Here is a 12245-nt window from a genome sequence, read left to right as displayed (position 1 = left end):
GCGAAGAGCAGTGGACTTGGAAGTTTGTGAATACAGGTATAAAAGCAAGTGTGGTGCCTCTGCTTATTTTTGCATTACGGTGTGCTGTGATGATAGCGGCTGATTTTGGAAGTCCTAGGTGGATGAAAGCCTCTTTACGCTAAAAAGACAGAGGAATAATTAAATTGTTTGAATTCCATACCTCTGCTCCTTCAGGTTCAAACCCTTAGCATGCAGTATGTGATATCTACTTTTCCCCTTTCTCTTTATCCATGGAGGGTGCCATGAGAGGAGGAAACAAGGACTAGCTCCTAACTAGCCTGCCACGGTGTTGTGCCTGGTTTGCTGCATTAGAGCATCCCTGCGGAGGCAAATCTGTCCAGTGCTCCTGTGCCACTGACATGCCTTTTATCCCCCTCCTTGGCCCTGCCACATTTGCTCTGCTGCCCTTTGACCGTTTTCATCTATGCTCACTTTTATCCCATTGGCACCCAGTTTCACAACTGGATTCGATGAGGATCCGTCACAGCCTGTGAGCAGCCTCTGGGCTCTCCTCCTAGCTCAGCTCTCCCTGCCCCTGTTTCTCCCCTACACTTGTAAAGATTCCCACTGAGGCACTTTGAAATCTGCATAAGGCATAGGCATTTACATTTGTATCTTTTCAGGTTAATATTGCTAGTTATTTTGGTGGTGGGTAATTGCTCCATTCCCGGCTAAGATGTTGGCTGGGAGAATTCACAGGATTTCCCTAGGAGGAGAAACCTCTGTGGCATCTGTCCCCTGCATTTCTGTGCCCACAAAGCTTTCAATAATGTGTGTGTAATCCTTCCTCTCCTCTTGCTGTGATTATCAGCTGTTTTCAGCTGCCCTGGATTGGGGCAGGAGGCCTTCATTGTGCACTTATGTTCTCTTTCAGAGCCATCTTTCCTCCTCCTCCTTGTCCCAGCTGCCTCGCAGTGCCACCAGTGCCTGCCTGCCTGGCAAGTCAGAGCATGTCCGGACCCTGCGGACGAGCTGCAGAAGATGGCAGAGCTGCTGGGGCTCAGAGACAAGTGCAGGGAGGGGGCTTTGGGGGATCCTGCACTTGCTGCCTCCTGCCTTGCAGACAACAGGCTGAACCTGGATGTGTATCTTGACGGCTGCTGCAGGTTCCTCCAGCTGTTTGAGGGGCGACAGGGAGAGGTGCTTCAGGTGGAGTTCCTCCGGCTCAGCAGCAATGATCGCCTCCTTGGCACCACGCTAGACATCCTTCCTCATCTGAAGCACCTGAAATCCCTGGTGATCAAAGGTAAATTCCATCCAACTTTTCTAGGCTCAGCTTTTTCTTATTTTAAACCTCCTCTGCACACCTACAGGACAAACTGCCCTTGGAATTGTTTTGTTCTAGTGCCCCTTACTGCAGCTTTGGCTCTTAGTCTTGCTCAGATTTGCATGCAGATTTCAACAAGATATAGCTTCTAGACCCTTATTTCCTTCCTTCGTTTCTACAGCTGCCTGGGGAGCTGGCTTTGGATTCTGGTTGGGTTGATGCTGCAACATTTTCTTAAGTCATCACCTAGAAGAAGAGCATTTTTTGCGCAGTTATGCAAGGAGAGGGGGATTGAAAGGTGTTGGATATTTTGGTAAATGTTTAGCCTTTCTTTAATTTTTGGGAATATAACAAGCTGTCTTTGCTGTGTTTCCATCTGAATCAATCCTAGCTTAATCCTTGCTTAGTCTCAGTGGGTGTAGGTTTAACAGAGTTCAAGACAGACCAGAAGAGGCTGCTCAACATTTTATCAAAAGTATGACTCAGGGTGTGCACATAATTTGGCAAGGTGTAATGACTATAAATATTAGATCGTTCTTTGACTTTCTCATCTCTTTATTATAGAAGGATCTCAATACAAGTGGTGTAATTTCTGTATCAGTCAGACTGAATCATTTGCTCTTTGGGAGGTGGAATTTAAAAAAAAAGAAAGAAAAATGAGAAAAAAGAGGGGGAGTTTGTGGCCAGATTTCAGGATTCTAGCTAAAAACTGAAAAGATTGAGGTTCGTTTCTGTATCTGCCACGGATTTTTCATGTTAATGATTTCATTTGTCTTTTTCCCTTTTAGTAAGGTGAGGATAACAGCAATACCTTTTATTTGGCTTGTTTTGTGACATGTACACACACCCTGAGCATCCTGAAGTGCCATAAGATAGTTTGCTAAGATTTCCTTATGTACAAAGTGCGGTGTGCCTGTTAGTTTGATTGTTCTCAATTTTTACCATTCTACAGCATAAAAAATGTTTGGTGCCCTCTGCTGTATGTGTATACAAATAGACAGCAGTGGAGGGTTTTGGAAATTTTCCTTTTGTTCACTTGACTTACTTTCCATGGGTGCAGCCCTTCTCCAATCTGAGTGTCACAGGCTGGGGTGGGGACTTGTGTCCTTTCCTCTCTGCACTGTCTGGCCTACACAATACTGAATTACCTGTTTTTTTCCCAACATTTTCACTGCTTTCCTCATGTCTGCTCTCCAGTCTTGCAAGGGCAGATCTCAGTCCTCAGGGCTGTTTGTCACTCAACAGGATGGGTGAGGAATGGAGGGCAAGGAACGTCTCCTTAGTTCATAAAGTGTTGTATGTTGGCCACTAGTGCTGGTAGGAAGGGAGAGTAAAAGGCTTGGAGGAATATGAGCCAACCTGCTGAGAGTTGGTAGATACACGGAGTGGCCTGGCTCATTCTGAGCTTTGGCTCCAGATGTGTTTAGCAGAGCCTTACTTGCTGACTGTGGCATCTCTTGATTTCATAACAGGTCTTCACCATTATACCCCTTTCACTGATCAGAAAATGGAGGCAAGGAGCAGAAAACCCATTTCTGTATGAGTACTTTGTAATCAGTGCTGCTCACTGGGATCAGTAGGTCCCCGTCTTCTGGGTCTCTGTGCTAAGGAGTCTCACGTGAGGCTGTTGAGGTATCCCTGTAGCATATTGACCTCTTCCTCCACCTCCCTCCACACCCAGGTGGCCATGCCAGGGATGAGTTTGGTTCATGTCAGCATGGCTCTCTGACAAGTTTACCACCAGACATGGGGAACCTGAGGTGTCTCACTCACCTGGATCTCACCTTCAACAGCCTGTCCACCTTGCCCAGCTGCATCCTTCATCTCTCCAGCCTTCGTGTGCTCCTGGTGAGCCACAACAGACTGGTGGCACTCCCTGAGGACTTTGGCTCTCTGAGCAAGCTGACTTTCTTCTCTGCTATGAAAAATCAGCTGAAGGACTTACCTCGGAGCATTGGGGACCTAGCAGTGCTGCAGGACCTGGATCTCTCTGAAAATGCTTTGGAATTCATCCCTGAAGAAATGGGGAATCTGCATAACTGCACAGAGCTGGATCTCTCTGGGAATCACTTACCAAGCATCCCAGACTCCTTAGGTATGTATTTTCTAGGGGAAAAGAAGGACATGGGCTTGCCAAGCTTTTGGTACAGTCTGGGACCCCTGAGGCCCTTGGTCTCTGTCCCCAGAGCTGTTAGCACAAAACATCTGATACGTTAAAGCCAAATGGGAGTGATATCCAGAAGAAGCATGCTTGGTTCAGTTAGTCCCTTTCAGCATTAACATCCCTCTGGACCATGCTTTCTGCTCCTGTGGGTTAGCAAGACTGACAAGATTTCAATGCAACTTATAGTAACTGAGGATCTGGCCTGGCTGGTTTTGGGTAGCACCTAAGTCTGGAAACAGAAGAGCTGGAGTTTCATGAGATGCCAAACTGGGCTTGAAATCATGCTGTCTGGTGTGGACCAGTCCACAGAACCAGGCTCTGGTTTCTGCTGCCCAGATTCCTGGCTCTTGAGTCCTGTATTACTCTGTGCCTGGGGTTGTCATTGATGTTGTTACAGAAGCATCTCACATTCATACTTGTAGCTGGGTACTGAAAAGCAGAGGATGGAGGAGGCTGCCTTGCCTCTCAGCTAATTCCCTGCACCCCTTTATTTTGTGAGCTAAAGAGATGTTTGGGCTCTTGTGCTTTTCCTTTATTGTGTGTCTGTGTACATGTGATGAGGAGAGCAGGGGTGAAGGGTGTTAGAACTTACATGTGATGCAATTAACAGCATGGATGGGGGGTCACTTCTTGTTCTAACCTGCAGCCAATTTGAAGTCTCTGCGGCGGCTGCACCTCCACAGCAATCTCCTGGTGACGGTCCCTGCCTCGCTTGCCAGCCTGCCCAACTTGTCCAGACTTGATCTGCAGAATAATTGCCTCCGGGCTGTACCCCCTGAGATCCAGACCTTGCCATTCGTGCGCCTCCGAGGCAATCCCTTAGGAGAAACTGAGCCATCCCCACAGGCTGGTAATTGCAAGGCTTCTGCTGCTCTGGGTTCTGACCAGCTGCTCCCTCACTCAGCCCAGCATGGTGTAGATGGGTTTGGATTAGAGAACACAAGCAGGGGGGAATCAGATCAGTATTTATTTGTCTGGAATAATTATTAGGTTGTAAGGATACAGACGGCACTAGTTCTCTTTTTACAAGCCCAAGCCTAGCCTGAAGGGCTCAGGGATCCCTGGAATTTGGCTTGCTAGGAAAGATTTGACAGTGGAAGTGAAAATGAGATTCACAGGCAGTGGATCAGGAGAGGCTCCTAAAGAGGTCCAGCCTTTTTAGAGGAGGCAAGCACCAGTTCTCGGACTTGCTGCATGGCCCTAAGGTGGTGGTGGTTCATGCTAGAAGCACAGAGAGCAGTAAGAAGTCATTCAACTGTGCAGTTACCTTCTGCTTTCCTGTGCTTCCCAGGCTGCAGAGGAGCAGCTCCTTGTCCAAGATGTAGGTAACGAATGAGCAGGAATCTGAGAAGGGTTTCCTAGTGGTGTTCACATTCACAAGAGTAAGCACAAATTCCCAGGGGTGGCCTCAGGAAATCAAACATGGTCCTGAGAGCTGCAGGGGTGGTGGATTGAAATATTTTCTAATTCCCCCAGCTTCTGAGTTCTGAGTTTTCCTGGGGGAGAGTCAGCATTTCCAGTGTGTCTTGGGACCTCTAAGTCTCTTCACATCCTGCTGCTTGATCTGAAGCCTGCTGCAGTGCAAACAGGGTTTCTTTAATGACTTCTGTCAGATTAGGATTAAGCCAAAGCTGAAATACAACTTAAACTTTTCTTGTCTACCCTGATTTAAGTAACATCTGTGTCCTCCCTCTATCAAAACCTTCTATTGCCGCAGATGAATCCAGTGCTGGAAGACTACAAAGACTCTTCCTTGCATCAGGAGAGGGCAGGTAAGACTCTGTTACCAAGAATTTATATAAAAGTCACGTAACAACGTCCCAGACAAGATTGGTGGGTGTATGGTGGGTACTGCATGTACATATAGGAGCTATGGCCTCAGTAGGCTAGTCAAATGAAAGGTTGGAGATTCTTGTGTTGATTTTGGAGGGTTGAAGTCGTTGCATGGTGTCATACATTCATGCATTTTTCTGGAAGCTTTACTGTCACCTCTGAAGGCTGCAAAGTGGTCCTGGCCTGTGGCATCCATTTCTACTTTCCACCGGGGGCTGCCTCTGACCCTCAGCAGATCTACTTCCGAACTCTTGCACCGGACCCACAGTGGGTAAAGCTGCGACACCATGATGTCCTGCTGAGTAGAGTCCTGGAGCTTCAGCCTCATGGGGTCAAATTCCAGCAGGTGAGGACACATCCAGGCCACCTCCTGATCTGCCTCTGCAGTAACTAGGCAGAGTCTTCTGAGAGAGTCTTTTGGGACTTTTAGAGTGCTACCCCCCTCACTGCTGCTTTTAAGTAGCTGCCGGACTGCCTTTCAAAGAAGCCCCACTGCAAAGAGTCAGAAAGGACACAGCCAGCTTCTCTGGCACTGGGCTGGTCTGCCTCCTTTGCCTTCGCCATTGTTCCTGCTTGAGCTGAGCTACAGCATTCCTCACTCACCTCCTGTGTCAGAAGATAAGTGCTGTTCCAGCCTTTAGTCTTAGCCTGGAAGGAGAATAGTTTGTATCCTTCTCTAAAACTCTGATTGTGTAGTGTTCTTTCAAGCTGGTGAGTACTTTTACCTCCAGCTCCATCATGGCTGACAGCAGCTCACTGCAAAAGTTGCTTTGCCCTTACTGTCCACAAGCGATAGAAATCTTCCTGCCATCACACTACATAGTGGGCCTGATCTCTCATGTCACCTCCCTGGCGGCTGCAGGTTAGAGCAGGTTCCTGTCTCCTCCTCCACTCCCTGCATACAGGCCATGCTGTGCCCTCCCTCTTCTCATCTGCACAGGAAGCCACAGAGCAGAGCTAGGCTTGGTTTTATCTTTTTCTACTGGTGTCTCACAGGAATGCTTTTTTGCCAGGAGGTGAAGATCGCGATGCCATATGCCTCCCCTCAAACACCTCACCAGCGTGAGGTGGTAGTTCGGACCTTCAGTGGGCAGAGCTGGAGTGATTTGAGAACAAGAGTGAAGCAGAAGAGAAAATCAAAGGTAAGCAGATTGGAACAACCAGTGACACACGTTTCTGTTCCCCTCTTTGGTTTTGCCTAGCCATGAGTGAGCCCATTTGAAACATCTCATGAGCTGTGTTTTGACCAGCTGCTATAAAATGTGGATTTCAGCTCCAGAATTCCTCTCATGGAGGTGTGTCTCCTAAAGGTGATGTGTTGCACTCTGCCATGCGTCATCTCTGTTCTAGTGCTTTCATCTGCTCAGCTGCTACTGGCACTTATGTTCTTACCTTTATTGTATTATGTTATATGTCTATATGTTTTCTTTTCTTCCCTGTCTTCTGTTACAGAAGCATGTGGCTCACTGCAGTGTCCTTCACTTCTCTTGGTTCCTCGTTGTGTCTCGACTTGTGCAAAATGAATGCAAAGTGCCAACAGAGGGGACACTGCTCTTTTCCAGTGTGGATCCAAACATCAAAGTGACATTTCCTCCTGGAGTCACTGAAGAACCTCGCACTGTCAAGATGCAGGTATGCACGCTTTTAAAAACAAGTTTTGGTAAGCTCTAGTGCAGCTGTTGTCCTGTTATGTAGCAGGGCTGAAGGTGACATGTCTGCCCTAGGGTAATTCGTGTCTGACATGGGTGCTTCATGGGCTGACCCATCTCAGATCACCTTCTGTTTTAGCTTCCCTGCCTGCAAAATGGGCTGTGCTCCAAGCTGCTCTGTGTGGGAGAGGGATCTCTGGCAGATAAGCAGGTAGCTGCTGTGAAGTGAACACAAAGATATTTTGCCTCTTGTTCCCTTGCAAAACATACTGTGATTGGAAGAACAACTAAGTGAGTGAGACTGGGGTGGGGGCTACTCATGTGGGTCTAATTCTAAAGCTACTCACTAAAATGAACTTCCGTAGAGTTGCTAGATGGTGCTAAGTGCTGCTGTAATTCCTTGGTCTGTCCCAGCTTGCCTGGTTGACACCAGAGCAGACTTCAGCCAGAGTTCACTGTGGTTCCATTTCTCACTGGGTCCTGAGCCAAGAGCAGCATTTGCCATCTGGGTAATGGGGGACTGAGTAAGTGACATGGGAATTTGGGTGCCTGCCTCCTGCTCAGCTCACCATGCTGTCTTCCATATCCAGGTGCTGCCAGTGTCTGCAGGAGAGATAGAGGAAATCACAGCCGATGCAGGGTGCAGAGCCAGTCCCCTGCTCTGCCTCTCCCAGGACTCACTGGTGGACTTTCTCAGGCCAGTAAGAATTCAGCTGCCCCTCCCACCAGGGGTCACAGGTGAGTTTATTCCCAAATTGGCAAAGAGAAATGCTGTATGGGAAAATCATGAGTGGCAAGCTGGGAATTTTGTTCGCCTCTCCTGTTTATAATAAAGCTTGCTGCTTTTCCTGCAGGAACAGCAAAGTGTGTCTGCTGAGTGAGTGGTGGTGCAGGGTGGTGGGAGCTGAAGGTAGTTCAGATCCAGCAGGTCAGCACTGGGCTTCACAGAGCAGCAGCACAGGCTGGGAGAATGAGTTGGCATATGGATTTCTCTGCCAAACTGCCATGTGTATTTAGACTGCTGGGTTTGGTATGATATGTTGGAGAGGCACTGCTGCCAACAGAGGAGATGCTTTGCTAAAGGGTTTTGGTTCCTGACTGGGAATAGCTTGAAGCAGGTAATGAAGGTGCTGCCTTCAGGGGTCTGCCTTCTCCCTTACTTCCTTGCTCATGAATCAGTTGCTAAGCCACTGCTGTTAAAAGTGTATGATCACACACTAAGCCATTTCCCACTCTGAACACTGCTATAAACAGCAAACAGCCACAGTCTCTTGCCAGGGATTCTTGTTTGTGTGCTGAATACCCTGTGTCTCTTAAATCCTGTTTTGTTTGACCTTTCCTGGCTCTCCTGTGAAGCAGTAAAATCGTTTGGGGTGCAGATTGGCCTTGATTGTAACACTACCTGATATTCATGTCTGAAGTGCATCAGCATTGAAAAGTCTGTCAAATGAATGTTTAGAAAGAGAGAACTTAATAGCCCTAGATATTGGTGATGGGAATTATCTAACGAATCTGTTGGTTGAAATCAGCACACTGTCAGTTCAAGTCTGCATATTCTGCCAGAATATCTTGGAAGCACTGGAGTAATCTTATCCTTTTATTGCTGCTCTTCGTTGACCAAAGTTCGGTCCTGGATGCTGAAGAGAAGGCCATGAGCATTAATTTGGTGCCTTTACAAAGTGAATCACCCAAAAGTGTGTCTGGGTTTGTAAAGCCATGAATAAAAGGCTTCTGCTGCATCTAGCATCTCTTGATTGTTGTTGTCTTTAGGCATAAATTTGGATCAGTCAAGGCTGCATCTTCTCCATGGTGACCTTGAGGGCCAAACCTGGGATGACATTACCAGTCAGGTGGTGCTGGAATTTACCCATCTTTATGCAGTGTTTGAAGTCACCCACTTCTCGTGGTAAGTGTAGGATTAGTCCTGAGGAAAAGATGGGATGTTTGTCAGTCTTGCTTTTCCCATACTCTGACCAGGGTTCATGCTATTAACCCTACCTGTTCCCTTTTCCCTTTGCAAGTCAGGCCCAGGTTAGCTCTTTGTTTCTACCCATCATTTTTTAGTCTCATGGGTGTGACACTGACTTCTCTTCCTAGGCAGGATCCCTCCTTTTTCTTAATTCCTTCTCTGACAGGTATTGGCTGTGGTACACCACCAAGACCTATATTGGAGGCATTGCCAAGAAAGTCTATGAGCGTCTGCGTATGTACCAGGTGAACTTCATTGCTCTGCAGAGGAAGAAGGACCCCGAGCAAGTCCTGCTACAGTGTGTCCCCAAGCACAAGGTCTGGTCTAGGTTACATTGTCTTGCTCCTGAGCTTCCTGGGCCTCCCTTTGTAGGATGTAAGGGCAGCAGTGGATCCTGTTCACTGCCACAGGGTCATGACTAGGGTGTGCTGTCACCACACTGTGTTGATAGTGTGACACTGGGTCACTGTGATCTGGGGGAAGAAAGAAAACTCAGTCTATGTAGCTGTGCATGGCATGCAGGGATTTCCTCCCATGCAGACCTTGAGGACTGGGCTGCTAAAATCAGCTGAGCCACAGTAACAGGCCATATGTGTGCTGTTAACATCCAGTGAACATGAGGCAAAACGTGACTTAAACTTCAGCCAAGGATACTAAAGTTAACATATCACTTGTCTGACATGGCCTAGTAGTGTGGGCAGAAGCACTGCTTTGGTTTCAGCTGGAGTGGTTAGAAATGGTACTCTTCCCAATGTTCCTTGCTGTTTACAGTTCAAGCAGAGGAACAGAACTTATGAGCCCTCCTTAATCTGCTTCACTGCAACACCAGGTTAGTTTAATGCTATTAGTTTGAGCTACTCTGGCTGACTTTGTATGGAAGAAGATGGGAAGGAGATGGGAAGTGCTCATGCATTCTCTTTTGCCACCTCTGCCATAGGGGTATCTGCCCTCAGTGGTGTTGCTTCAGATGTTAGCAAAGTAAGTGTTCATCTGTGTGTGTAGAGCTTGACAAACAGTGCAGCTCAGTGAGGTGAGGGTTATTTTATCAGACTGCCAGAACTTGGCTGTGTACCCAACTCTGCATAATCCTCTGGTCTGGTTACTCCTTTTCTTTATTTGTTCTCCTGTATTGAAATTACCTATGGGCAAAGACACCTGTAAGGATTCTTTTTATCTTGTGTTCTGGGCTAAACTTGTTTCCAGAGAAGGCAGCAATGGCACTCACAATGAGATCGGGGTTTGGGGTGTCTGTATGCCTGCCAGGGATGGTCATGGGGTGAGAAAGAAGATTTATTAATACAAATAGCAAGAAGAAAAGACACCTCAGCTGTAGGCTGACCCTTGCACTGCCTCTGAGACCGCAGGTCTGCCAGTGTGATCACAGGCTGTAAAGCTAAGATTATTTTTCTGGTGTTCTCAGCTGTGTGCTATTGTAGCATGTGGCTTTTTGCAGAGAAAATGTCTTTTAATGGCATACTGTGAGGGGGATAAGGTAGCAAGCAAATGCTTCCCTGTCTTTGAAGGTTGCTGTCCTGTTAAAAAAGATATAGACATTGCTGAAAATACTTTTTGAATGGCAGCTTTGGGATGGCCTATCTTTGTCCACATAGGCTTTTCTGCTTTTTGCTTGAGAAGAGGAATATTAAAGCCACAAAACTCAGAGCACCACTTCTTTGTCTGTAGCGAATGTACCTGGGATAGGAGGGGGTGGGTGTTTGTTCATTTGTTCGCATCCTTTCCATATAAAATGGACCTCCCCTGTTGAAGGTGAGGGGAACATCATGGGCATAGGGACACTGGTCAGGGAGCAGACATGCTTCAGACCAAACATGGGGTCCTGTGTTGTCACCCTTGTCAGGTTGACCCAGTGCTGAAGAAGCTGCAGGATCGCTATCGAGGACCTGAGCCATCCGACATGGTGGAGATGTTTGAGGGAGAGCAGTTTTTTGCAGCTTTTGAGGGAGGCATCAGCATCAATATGGGTATGGTACTACTAGGCTCCTTTCTGTTCCTGTCTTTTGTGTGTGCTTCTGTTGGGGGCTGTACTCCTTCTTCTGTAGCATTCTTTGTCTCCAGCTTGCCCACAACTCACAGCAGCCAGCCCATGGACATTGACCTTGTCACATTCTCTGGTCAGCCAGCTTTTGTGTCTAATTTTCTCTATGAAAGTGCCATTTGCAGGCTTTCATTTCCTCTCATGTTGTAGCCTGTAGGGGGCAATAGCCAAGTGCGGTTATTTTATGACTGATCCACTTCTGCAGCCAGCTATGCTTCCGAGAGAATACATCAAGATATTTTTTTGGAGAAGGTATTTCTGAAATAATCCAGAGGAAAGAATTCCCTGTAATGGAGCCACTTGAAGAGAAGGGAAGAGGGAGCAGGACCAAAACTCAAGGTGATGTTTTATGCCCCAGTGTGTCTAGACCTGTTACAGCTGCAGACTGAGCCATTTTTGCAAAACCTGAACATACAGCTCAGTTTCACTGCAGTAAATTAAGCACAACTCTTCAAAGAATAATAAAATGCACAGGTCTTTCAGTTCATGAGTTCATGATGCCAGAGCCAGTCCATCTGCCCTGATTTAGGCTGGACTCTTAAGTTATTTCTTGATATTTACGTACATGAATGTTGTGCCTGATTATATTTTTTCCCTTTAGCTCTATTCTTATTTCTGCACCCACTGCAGAAATGGTGAAGATGATAGACCTATTTTTATGCATTACAGGATGCTATTGCTGCTGATCTACCTTCCAAAGGACCAAAGAACAGAGTGGACCAAGGATGGGAGGGAAGTCGGATGGACTTGACTCCATCCGAATGTCTTGCTTGGCTTTGCCTTCCATTCTTGAACTCGATTTCCACGTCGTGGTCATTCTCCTTTTTCACCTGTAGGACATGCTTTCTCCACAGTGTGTTTTCTGCTTTCTGGTGTTACCCAGTGAGGAAGCGGGGCAGGGCTTACTATTCTTTCAGGCATGAGTAGAAGCAGTAGATAGTAGCATGGAGGCTGCTAGTGGATGATGGGCTGTTGGTCAGGCTTGAAAAGCTGCACGTTTTTCTGCACAACTTGAGTGTTTGCTGCTCCTCTGCACAGATCGCCCAGACTGTGTGGATGGACGTCTCTCGTTTATTTTTTACTCCCACTTGAAGAACATGAAGGAAATCTATGTGACTTCCCCTGTGGACAGGAAGGACCAAGCTGTAAAAGGCCAGGTAAGCAACCAGTTACATTGACTCTTTGTTTCCTCCTTCATCATCATCATCATCATCATCATTGCTTTTACAATGCTCCTCATAATAATCTCTGAGTGCCAGGCATGACTCTTTTCCTCTCCTCTTTCC

General features: G+C 47.1%; 1 protein-coding gene across 1 annotated transcript in view; it reads left to right on the top strand.

Annotated features, from left to right (window-relative positions):
• The first annotated feature begins 1002 nt into the window (after window positions 1–1002).
• Window positions 1003–12245, top strand: part of PIDD1 (p53-induced death domain protein 1) — a 13763-nt gene continuing 2520 nt past the window's right edge. Inside the window, exons 1-12 of the mRNA XM_010016631.1 lie at window positions 1003–1267; window positions 2970–3383; window positions 4099–4302; window positions 5170–5224; window positions 5430–5631; window positions 6299–6427; window positions 6738–6917; window positions 7525–7672; window positions 8705–8840; window positions 9070–9220; window positions 10762–10885; window positions 11998–12116. Of these exons, the coding sequence (XP_010014933.1) occupies window positions 1003–1267; window positions 2970–3383; window positions 4099–4302; window positions 5170–5224; window positions 5430–5631; window positions 6299–6427; window positions 6738–6917; window positions 7525–7672; window positions 8705–8840; window positions 9070–9220; window positions 10762–10885; window positions 11998–12116 (2127 nt within the window). The remainder of the gene's footprint in view (window positions 1268–2969; window positions 3384–4098; window positions 4303–5169; window positions 5225–5429; window positions 5632–6298; window positions 6428–6737; window positions 6918–7524; window positions 7673–8704; window positions 8841–9069; window positions 9221–10761; window positions 10886–11997; window positions 12117–12245) is intronic.

Source organism: Nestor notabilis, unplaced genomic scaffold (assembly GCF_000696875.1).
Source record: "Nestor notabilis isolate BGI_N333 unplaced genomic scaffold, ASM69687v1 scaffold32706, whole genome shotgun sequence".
NCBI classification, from domain to species: Eukaryota; Metazoa; Chordata; class Aves; order Psittaciformes; family Psittacidae; genus Nestor; species Nestor notabilis.
This window is presented reverse-complemented; position numbering and strand designations above follow the sequence as displayed.